The 10,448-nt window shown below is 61.8% G+C and overlaps 2 protein-coding genes across 2 annotated transcripts; both read right to left on the bottom strand.

Annotated features, from left to right (window-relative positions):
- Window positions 1-2,373: 2,373 nt before the first annotated feature.
- LOC114817733 (claudin-17-like) lies at window positions 2,374-4,129 on the bottom strand. Its single transcript, XM_029081801.2, has one exon. The coding sequence runs from the start codon at window positions 3,238-3,240 to the stop codon at window positions 2,512-2,514; it is 729 nt and encodes a 242-aa protein (XP_028937634.1). The 5' UTR covers window positions 3,241-4,129; the 3' UTR covers window positions 2,374-2,511.
- A 4,982-nt stretch (window positions 4,130-9,111) lies between these two features.
- On the bottom strand, window positions 9,112-10,235 carry CLDN8 (claudin 8). The gene has a single exon (XM_029081688.1). The coding sequence runs from the start codon at window positions 10,007-10,009 to the stop codon at window positions 9,323-9,325; it is 687 nt and encodes a 228-aa protein (XP_028937521.1). The 5' UTR covers window positions 10,010-10,235; the 3' UTR covers window positions 9,112-9,322.
- Between the last annotated feature and the right edge of the window lie 213 nt (window positions 10,236-10,448).

Here is a 10,448-nt window from a genome sequence, read left to right as displayed (position 1 = left end):
ACTGCTCACGCCTTTTCCCCGTACGAAACTCCCTCCCGGCTCTGATCGGCCCCACCGCGTCCCTCCCCGACTTCAAAGCTTCATAGTAAGCGCTTAACCAACGCAATTTGATGTTTCTATTTTCTTCCTAAAAAATCACCTCCTGGGAGAGCTCTTCCCTGATGAATTCCCCCATCAATCCAGCATTTGCCATCCCTTCAGCCACCTCAGCGCTCCCAGAAGAGCCTCGTTGGCTGTCTTGTTTTTATTCTCCCCGTTTATGCCCTTCCTCCAATCGTATGCCATTTTGCACCTTGGGTCCCCTCTATTTCTTTGCCTCTTTTAAAATTTTCCCAGAGCCACTTTGGTGCCCCAAATAATAATAATAATAGTACTGATAATTATATTTGTTAAGCGATTACTCTGAGCCAAGCACGATACTAAGCCCTGGAGTGGATTCAGAATAATCACGTCCCACATGGGGCTCGTTCGGTAAGTAGGAGGGAGAATAGGTATTGAATCTTCATTTTGCAGTTGAGGGAGACTGAAGTGTAGAGAAGTTAAGTGACTTTCCCAAGATCAGGTAGCAGGTAAGTAGCAGAGCCGGGATTAGAACCCAGAGTCTCTGACTTTCAGGCTCTTTACACCAGGCCATGCCGCATCCAAGAGAAGTATAATAATAATTATAATGTTGGTATTTGCCAAGCACTGTTCTAAGCGCTGGGGTAGATACGAGGTAATGAGGTTGTCCCACGTGGGGCTCACAGACCTAATCCCCATTTTACAGATGAGGGAACTGAGGCCCAGAGAAGAGAAGTAATAATAATAATAATTATGGTATCTGTTAAGCGCTTACTATGTGCTGAGCGCTCTTCTAAACGCTGCGGTAGATACAGGGAAATCAAATTGTCCCAAGTGGGGCTCACAGTTTTTTAATCCCCGTTTTTACAGTTGAGGGAACTGAGGCCCAGAGAAGTTAAGTGACTTGCCCAAGGTCACACAGCAGACAAGAGGCGGAGCCGGGATTAGAAACCAGGGCCTTTGACTCCCAAGCCCGGGCTCTTGCCGCTGAGCCACGCTGCTTCTCTAGTAGTAATAGTAGTGATGATGGCTTATATTAATGAGCGCCCCTTGGGTACAACACAGTCCACTGAGCTCCCGAGAAATCGTGGAACAAAAAAGAGGCATATTCCCTGCCCACAGAAACCCTCCTGACCGGAGGCTTGTTGTGGGCAGGGGACAATAATAATAAGAACAATTATGGTATTCGTGAAGCTTTTACTACGTGCCACGTACTGATATGAGCAAATCGGGTTGGCTACAGCCCGGTAGAGAAGCAGCGTGCCTTAGTGGAAAGAGCCCGGGCTCGGGAGTCAGAGGACGTGGGTTCTAATCCCGGCTCCGCCGCTCGTCTGCCGTGTGACCCTGGGCAAGCCATCTGGTGAGGGGGGAGATGGTGGAGGGCATCCCACTCACCCACGGGAGCCAGGACAGGAGGCAGTGGGCCAACCTTCCCTCCCCCGGCCGAGATGAGACGTCAGGAGCGCCCGGTCCCGGGGCTGGGGGGGAGGCTGGGGGTGGGGAAGGGAATCTCCTCCTGCCCCGCTCCCTGGGCAGCGCTGTGAGCGTGAGTCAAGGGAAAACAAGGAACAGAAACCGATCCTCAGGTCTTCCCCACCTGGACCAAGCTTCCTCCCCGGCTGGGCCTGAGCAAGCAGAATTGTCGTCTTTCATCTCCGTGCCCCTCCCCAACACACTCACACACGCACGCACGCCCGTGTGTACACACCTGCACTCCCTCCCCCGTACACATGCACTCATACACCCAGCTCACACCCGTGGGCCCCACCCTCACACCCACCCACCTTCGCACACGTATCCCCACACGGGCTCGCGCACCCCTGCATCCCCAAACGCTCCGACACGTACACACAGATCCCCGTGCACCCTCCCGCTCGATCGGACCCCAGAGTGAAGAAGCACAAACACAACGCCCTCCCCGTTTGGTCCGTTTCCTTGCACGGGCTAGAGGATGCACTGAAATCACTAACCTCGGATTTGGGGAAACGCTTTACTATGAAGTTACAATCCACAGCGGGTTTACATACTTCAACGGGGCAATCGAGAGCCGTCTTCTAAAACGGATCCCCACGGCCGAGTAGGAAGCCCTTCAACCCAGAGGCCCCCCACGGTGTCCTGACTCAGGTCTGCTGGTCTCGTTCTTTTCGACGGCACCGGATTTCCCAGCGTGCACCGGTCAGACTTCGGCTCCGTGCGGTGGGCTGCGGGCGGGGGGGCACGGGACCCCGCCGGCGTCTCTCCACGGGGCACTAATCGTCTCGTGCAACCATCGCCGCCGCCCCAGGGACCCCACCCCCCACCCCGCACCACCCACCTAGAGTCCGTTTGCCCCCCCCAAGTCCCGGCAGAGAACCGCGTGATCCCTCTCGGGACGGCTGGCCTCCACCGGTCGGTCCCGGCCTGTTTTGCCGCCGTTTCCGGGGAGGCCCGGGCAGGCCGAGGACGCCGTGGCTAGACGTAGCTGGCGGAGGTCTTGATCGGCGGCTTGACCTCCGGGCCCCAGTCCCGGCCCCGGCCCACGGCCCGGCCCCCTCCCGGGCCCCCGGCCCGGCTCCCGACCCTCGGGGGCGGGTACCTGGGGCTCTTGGCTCGCCGGCGGTCTTCCCGGAGGCGGCGGCAGCAGACGCACCCCAGCAGGGCGCCGCCGATGGCGAGCAGCCCCGCGCAGGCCCAGCCGAGGAAGAGCGCGGCCCCCAGCTCCCGCTTCTGCCCGGGGTGGACGGCGGGGTCGTAGAAGTCCCGGATGATGATGTTGGCCGTCCAGCACACGGGGATGAGGGCCGCGACGGCGCTCAGGACGAACACGACCCCGGAGGCCCCCAGAAGGTACCCCTTGACCCGCTCGTCCGAGCCAGTGCACCGGACGCGCTTGGCGCCGGAGACGCCGACGAGGAGGGCCAGCAGGGCCAGGACCACGGCCACGCACATGAGAGCGCGGGCAGCCTCCAGGAACGGGGGCAGGGCCAGCAGCGACGGGTAAAACTTGCACTGCAGCCGGGTCCCGGCCTGGCGCACGCAGGACATCCAGAGGCCTTCCCAGATCCGCTCGAACACCACGATGTTGCTGCCGATGAAGGCCGACACCCGCCACTGGGGCAGGAGGGTCGTCAGCAGCGTGCCCGCCGTGCCCAGGCTTCCGAGGACCAGCCCGGCCACCTGCAGGGGGTAGCAGGACGCCATCTCCCTCCTTCTGTCGAGCGGGACCGCGGGAGACGGAGGGGCCTCTCGGTCAGCGGCGCCGGGACGGAGCCTGGGCAGGTTCTCCCCGTCGTTTCCCGGCTCCTCTGCCCCAGGTGCCGCCCATTCCACCCCGGTCCAGCTTGGCGGGGAGGTCAGCTGCCTCCAAGTCACTGGCTGCTTTATGGGTGTTGTCCTTTTTAATTGCCAACTCGTTCCTGAGTGGAGCGACTCCCCGGCTCAGGGAGGCGGGGTGGGATGGGACGGGGCGGGACGTTCCCCGTCCGGCTCCCCGACTTCTCAACTTTCCTAGCGCCCCGGCCCGAGCTCCCGAGGCATCGGGGCTCCCGCTGCGGCCGGCTCCTTGTGGAGAGAAAGGCTCGCTCCGGCAAAGCCAACCCTGATGCGGAGAGACCCTGCTTCCCTACGGGTTGAGCGAATCCGCCTGCGCTCCAGAACCCAGTTGGCCCAGATCCCGTGACTCAAACGCAGTATTCTGTCGGAAAGTTGTTGGGTGGGCCTTGGGGTTTCGAGACTTCTTTTTAAGGGCCCGGTAGGGTGCCCGGACAGAAACTCTTCTTCAGTCAGGGGTGTCTATCGGGCGCCCACTGCGGGCAGAGCACCCACCCCGACCTCGGCCGAGCCGAGACCGGGCTCGAAACCCAGGGGGGCCCCGGTCGCGCACCGCCCCCACCCCCGGCCCCGGCCCCACGGGGCCCGGGCTCTGGTTTCGGTATCTTCCGTCGGCGGGAGGTGAGGCATTTGGGCGGAAGTTGGAGCAGGCCACAGACTTGTGGCGAGAATACCCCCACGTTGGTAGGAGGGAATAATGATAATAATGTTGATATTTGTTAAGCGCTTACTATGTGCAGAGCACTGTTCTAAGCGCTGGGGGAGATACCGGGTAATCAGGTCGTCCCACGTGAGGCTCGCAGTTAATCCCCATTTTACAGATGAGGTAACTGAGGCCCAGAGAAGTGAAGTGACTCGCCCACAGACACAGCTGACGAGTGGCGGAGCCGGGAGTCGAACCCAGGACCTCTGACTCCGAAGCCCAGGCTTCTTCCTCTGAGCCACGCTGCTTCCCCCCTTGGTCCACACCGGGTCTCCGTTTGGGCAGCCGGAGGTGAGCAGGGAGCTGTACGTCTGTCTTCCGGCCCCCAGACGCCGCTGAGAAGCAGTCCCTCCGGAGAGGATCCCGACGGGAGTCTCCCTCGTCTGACCCTGTTTCCGGGTTGGGTGGTGGAGGCCCCGAGGGGTTGGTTGACGGAGTCGGTCGATTGAAATTCAGCTCCTCGAGCTGCAGCTGGGACTTCGGCCCCAGAACCCCAGTCTCTGCTGTTGGGTAAATTCTGAAAACCTTGGGATGTCCAAGGCTGGGCCTTCGGTCCTTCCCAGTGACGAGTCTGGCTCCTCTTCTGCCGGTCTTGGGAGATGCCCAAGTCTGGGCTCCCGGGTCCTTCCCAGTGGTAAATCTGGTGGCTTCTCTTTTGCCAGTCGTAGGTGGCCCAAGCCTGGGCCTCAGGCTCCTTCCGTCCGAGTGATAAGTCTGGCTTCTCTTCTACCAGTCTTGAGACGCCCAGGCTTGGGCCTTGGGGTCTTCCCAGTGTTGGGTCTGGTCAATTCGCTTCGACCGGTCCTGCCTGCCCTTCTCCTCTCACCCCACCGACGAGCTACCCCGCCCGGGGATTTACAGGTACTAGCGAGCCATAATCTTCGACGGAGCGTGAGCCTGAGAGTCAGAAGAACCTGAGTTCTAATCCCAACTCTGCCACATGTATGGGGTGTGACCTTGGGCAAATCACTTCACGGGGCCTCAGTTACCTCATCTGCAAAAGGAAGATTAATACTGCAGAACGGCATAGTGGATAGAGCATGGATTTGGGAGTCAGAAGGTCATGGGTTCTAATACCGGCTCCTCCACTCGTCTGCTGTGTGACCTTGGGCAAGTCACATCACTTCTCTGGGCCTCAGTTAACTCATCTGTAAAATAGGGATTGCGACTGTGAGCCCCACGTGGCACAGGGACCGTGTCCAACCCAATTTGCTTGAATCCACCCCAGAGCTTAGTAAAGTGCCTGGCACATAGTAAGTACTTAACAAATACCACAATTATTATTATTATCATCCTGCGAGCCCCACGTGGGACTGGGACTGTATCCAACCTGATTAGCTTGTATCTCCCCCAGCGCTTTTAACAGTATCTAACATGTAATAAATTCTTAACAGATACCATTTAAAAAAATCATATCCTTGTTTTTTTCAGTCCGGCAGAGCTCCCGAGCCCAGTGTGTTGATGTCCCATGGAGAGGCCAGAGCCCCATGGCTGGTCAAGACCCCTTGGCTGACCAGGTGCCCCCCATGGACCCCTGTGATAATCACAGCCTCTTTGGGAGGAAACAGCCCCTGGTTGCAGCAGTGTGACCTAGTGAAAACGGCCCCGACCTGGGAATCAGAAAGACCTGGGTTCTAATCTCAGCTCTGCCACTTAATAATGATGACATTTGTTAAACGCTCACTTTATGCAAAGCACGGTTCTAAGCGCCGGAGAGGATACAAGGTGATCAGGTTGTCTTCCGTGGGGCTCACAGTCTTAATCCCCATTTTACAGATGAGGGAAATGAGGTACAGAGAAGTTTCGTGACTTGCCCGAAGTCACGCAGCTGGCAAGCGGCTGAGTGGGGATTTGAACCCGTGAACTCTGACTCCCAAGCCCATGTTCTTTCCACTGAGCCACGCTGTCACTTGTCTGTTGTGTGACCTTGGGCAAGTCGCTTCACGTCTCTGGGCCTCAGTTACCTCATCTGTAAAAGGGAGGTTAAGACTGTGAGCCCCACACGGGACATGGACTGTGTCCAACGTGGCTAACTGTGGTCATTGTGCCAGGCTCTGTACTAAGGACTGGGGTGGATACAAGCAAACCGGGTTGTACCCAGTCCCTGTCCCATGTGGGGCTCACGATCTCAACCCCCATGTTACAGATGAGGTAACCGAGGCCCAGAGAAGTGATGCGACTTGCCCGAGGTCACACAGCAGACAAGTGGCAGAGCCGGGATGATAACCCATGACCTTTTGATGCCCGGGCCCCTGCTCTAACCACTGTCTATCCATGCTCTCTCCACTACGCCATTCTGCTTCTGATGAGTTTGTATCTCTCTCAGTGCTCAGTAGAGGGTCTGGCACCTAGTAAATCCTTAACAGATTTCATTTTTAAAAAATGCCCCTGTGGCGAGACACGTAGTAGCTCCATGGCACAGTTATTCCTCCTCAGGCCACACAGCACCAACAGGAAATTCTATCCTCACCCGACATCAGGGCCAACTAGCACTGGTGGACTGGACGTTCACTTTAAGGCCAGGTGACCCCAGTGGACACCCCCCAGGAGCAAGAAAAGGAGCTGGTAACAGTTTCCAGCTCCCAGGACGGCCCCCGGGGTGGGCACACACCAAGGGCTAACTGGTCTCTGCCGGTTGGTCTCCTCAGAAAATAAAGCTTTCTGCGGCTCAGGTGATGCCAGGACCCTGTCCTGGTCAAATGGTGTCCTCGGGCCCCAGAGGGCCAAGAAACACCTCTCAGTCACATAGGAGTCATTGTCTGATGCATAAAGATCCTATCCAACAGGCCGCTCCCACCCCAGCACTCCTGGAGGCCAGGGAGGGGCCGGTGGCGAAAGCTAGGCCCAGAGAAGGTGAGTGACTTGTTCCGAGCCACCCAGGAATTTAGAGCCAGGTGTCTGGGCAGGGGAGTGGGCAGTGCCCGTGGGAATGATGCCCAGTCTTAGGCGCTGAGGTGGGGGTGAGATGGGCAGAACAGGGCCGGGTCCCTGTCCCCGGGGGACTTTCCCACCGACGAGTCCGTCCGGATGGAGCCAGTCACCCGAACACGAGACCGCCTCCAGAAGTGACAAGTCACAGAAACTCAGAGGACGCCCAGAGGGGCGAGGAGTTCTTGGAGGGACCCAAACCACGTGGATTCCGTGGAAGAGGCCGACCCGAAGGAGGGGAGGGCCGAGGTATGGCCGGGAGGATCTGAGGGGAGGGCAGAGCGGCCGACGTAGATTCCAAAAGCAGGAGGGAGGCCCCAGGGAGACTCCTTTCCGCCCGGTGACCCGAACCCGCCTCGCTGGTGCCGAGAGACCCCCCTGCCCCTCTGGGCTGGGTTTTCTCTCCAGCTTGGGCCCATCCATTCTCTCAAGGCCTCACCCTATTCCAGGACAAGTTTTTCCAGCTGCCAGTTCACTTGGCAAACACTCCAGAAACATTTCAGGAATCTGCCTCCTGGAAGGGCTGGGCGGCTCCTTCCCTTCTACCTCCCGCCCCCTACGCTGCCCCTCCCCCGTCGGACCCCCCGGACCGTGCGAGGCCGTGTCCTGCCCGTCGGGCACCCGAACCCAAGTCCCGCCGAAGGGCGATTCCTCCTGCCCCCCAGCTGCAGATGGGACCCTCTCTCGGGGTGGGTTGGGCGGGGCTCGTTTCTCAAACGGGGCCACGGCTCTTCCCTCCAAAGGGGAAGGGTCTCCGGGATTTGGGAGTGGCCGCGTGCCAGTGTGTGTGGGGGGGGTGGTCTGTGGTGCCTGTGATGTTTGGAGTGTGACTTTCCACGTGTGTGGTCTCTGGGAGCGCGGGGCCAGGTGTGGCGCACGGTGCGGGAGAGATGAACCCAAGTGGGGATTTCCAGGTGGGGTCGGCAGAGGCGGATGCCCTTCCCGTTCCTCTCCCTGGTGATGCAGACGGGCGGCGCTGACCCTCCCGGTGCTTCTTGGGTCAGCCGGGAGCTGAGTCACAGAAAAGCACCACCTGAACTCTGAGCCTGGGCCTCCAGCCCCGGCTCCTCGCTGCGACGGGGCTTAAGCCCCTCGGCTTGCCCTGGGCCTCCTTCCCCGCCCTTCCAGAGGTGTGGCGGCTCCATCTGGAAGCCTCTTTCTATCCCCTACTGCTGTCTGTCCGACCCTCCGCTCCCTCAGAGCCGGCGGCCGAGACGTAGCCGCTCGGCCCGGAAGCGGAACGTCTTCGGCGGCCCGGGCGGCAGCTGCCCTCTTCACCCCGGGCTTGGCCACGGAGTGTCCCACCAGCTGGCGGGAAGTAAGGGGCCGTAGCTCCTTCCCTCTGAGGAGTCTTGGCCGGAACTTCGCAGGGACTCACCTGGTCAAAGGGTCTGCCTCCCCCACTTGGCCGGCCCATCTGTATGTTGCACAGAATGGGGGGGAGGGGTTGGGGATCGGAGGCCGGGGGTCTAGAATTGCTCCTGTGCAGGGCGACGCTCTATCTCTCTCAACCGGGGATGGTAGAGGAGGCTGTGGGCCTGGGGCATTCCAGCCAGAGGAAGGCAGTTCACGAGGTCCCGGAATGTACCCTCTTCCCTTGCCCCTGCCCATCATGACAGAATCGAAGCCCGTCATTCCCAGAGACCGCCTCTCCCCTCTCTGGCTGGCCGCAGGGGCTAAAGAGCCCACGCCCGTGCTGACCAGCCCCTCGAGTGGCACCCGGGGAGCCACTGGCTTTGACGCCCGGAGTCCTGGACCCCAGATCGGAGCAGATAACGTGGCCGATCGGTTTCCCCCACCACTCGCGAGAGGAGACGGGGACGGTGGCCCGGGGTTCAGGGGGAGAGGAGGCAAGGGACGGCAGGGTGGCAGGGGGCCATTGTACCAGAGCTCTAGGGAAGAGGGGACGGGGACGGAGAGAGGGGAACAGTCCTGGAGCTCGGGATGGAGAGGAGGCAGGCAGAGGGGCAGCGTCCCCACAGCTCAGGGAGAAAGGGAGCGGTGGGAGAGGCAGTGCTTCCCAGCTCCGGGAGAGAGGGGACAGAGAAAGCGGCGGTGTCCCGAAGTTCGGCCGAGAAGGAGTGGCGAGAGGGGCAGTGCCCTGCAAGTGGTAAGCGCTCTTCGATTGATTGAAAGGGGGCAGGGAGAGCAGCCGGGTCCTTGAAAGTGGGGCTCGGAGGCGGCAGGGAGAGGATGGGTGTACCCGGAGCTCCCGGAGAAGCGGGGCCAGTTCAGGCGGCAAGGCGGACGCACCCTCCGATGCCTCCGCGCCCTCGGGGCGGACCCCGCCGTCCTCCAGGCGAAGCAGCAGCCCCCGCCCCGCTAAACGTACCGGCTCTTGGAAGGGAGGCTCGTCGCCTTCCTCGACCGGTGGCTCCGGAGGGCCCCGGGGCGGGGCCGGGCCGAGTACCGGGAGCTTTGGCGGCCGCTACGGCCGAAGCTGCAGCAGAACGCGGCGCCTCCGGCCAGGAGGATCAGGGCCACCGCCCAGCCCAGGTAGAGCGCGTCCCCCAGCTCCCGCTTGGTCGCCACCGGCACGATGGGGTCGTAGAAGTCCCGGATGACGGAGTGGGCCGCCCAGCACACCGGGATCAGCACGGCCAGCCCGGCGGCCACGAAGGCCAGGCCGGCGGCCGGCAGCAGGTAGGCCTTGGCGGGCTGGGTGGCCTCCAGGCAGCGGGTGCACCGCGCGCCCAGCGCGCCCGCCCCCAGGGCCAGCAGCGCCAGGGCGCAGGCGGTGCACATGAGCCCGCGGGCGGCCTGCAGGTCGGGGGGCAGGGCCAGCAGCGAGTCGTACACCTTGCACTGCATCCGGACGTTGGCGTGCCGCATGCAGCTCATCCACAGCCCCTCCCACAAGGTCTCGAAGACCACGATGTTGCCGCCGATGAAGGCCGACACCCGCCACTGGGGCATGAGCGTCACGGCCACGGCGCCCACGGCGCCCACGGCCCCGAGCGCCAGGCCGCACACCTGCAGGGCGCCTTCGGCCGCGGCCCGGTTGGCCATTCGGACAGACGGACGGGCAGACCGGAGCGCTGTCCCACCGGGCCGTCGGGAGGTCCTCGGCCGGACTCGGCCTCGCCGCTCCGCCCGCCGGGATGACCCAGCTTCGACCGGCCCGGCCCCTCCCCCGGGCCCAGCGGGGGAACTCACCAATCAGGCGGAGCGGCTCCGGGGGCCGATGCCCGATGACCGGGACGCCTGGCCGCACCCGGACGCCGCCTCCGCTGCCGGCTTCGGCCCGGGCCGCTCGGGCGCCGAGCTGGGGCCGGTCCTACCCGATCTCCGCTGGGGCCGGGAAGACTCCCGCGGGGAGGGAGAGGGACTGGGTGCCCAGACGCCTGCCCCCGGAAACTAGATGTCACTGGGCCGCGGAAGGCCTGCAGCTGTTTGACTTGGATGGAAACTTCCAAGCCCGCGGCGACGGATGAAACCGGAGAATTAA

This window comes from Ornithorhynchus anatinus, chromosome 17 (genome assembly GCF_004115215.2).
Source record: "Ornithorhynchus anatinus isolate Pmale09 chromosome 17, mOrnAna1.pri.v4, whole genome shotgun sequence".
Classification (NCBI taxonomy): domain Eukaryota; kingdom Metazoa; phylum Chordata; class Mammalia; order Monotremata; family Ornithorhynchidae; genus Ornithorhynchus; species Ornithorhynchus anatinus.
Note: the sequence above shows the minus strand (reverse complement) of the source record. Positions and strands in the feature narration are given on the sequence as shown.

What these genes read in the sequence shown, in the direction of transcription:
- LOC114817733 (XM_029081801.2), bottom strand. Translation starts at nt 3,240, where the DNA reads ATGGCGTCCTGCTACCCCCTGCAGGTGGCCGGGCTGGTCCTCGGAAGC.
- CLDN8 (XM_029081688.1), bottom strand. Translation starts at nt 10,009, where the DNA reads ATGGCCAACCGGGCCGCGGCCGAAGGCGCCCTGCAGGTGTGCGGCCTG.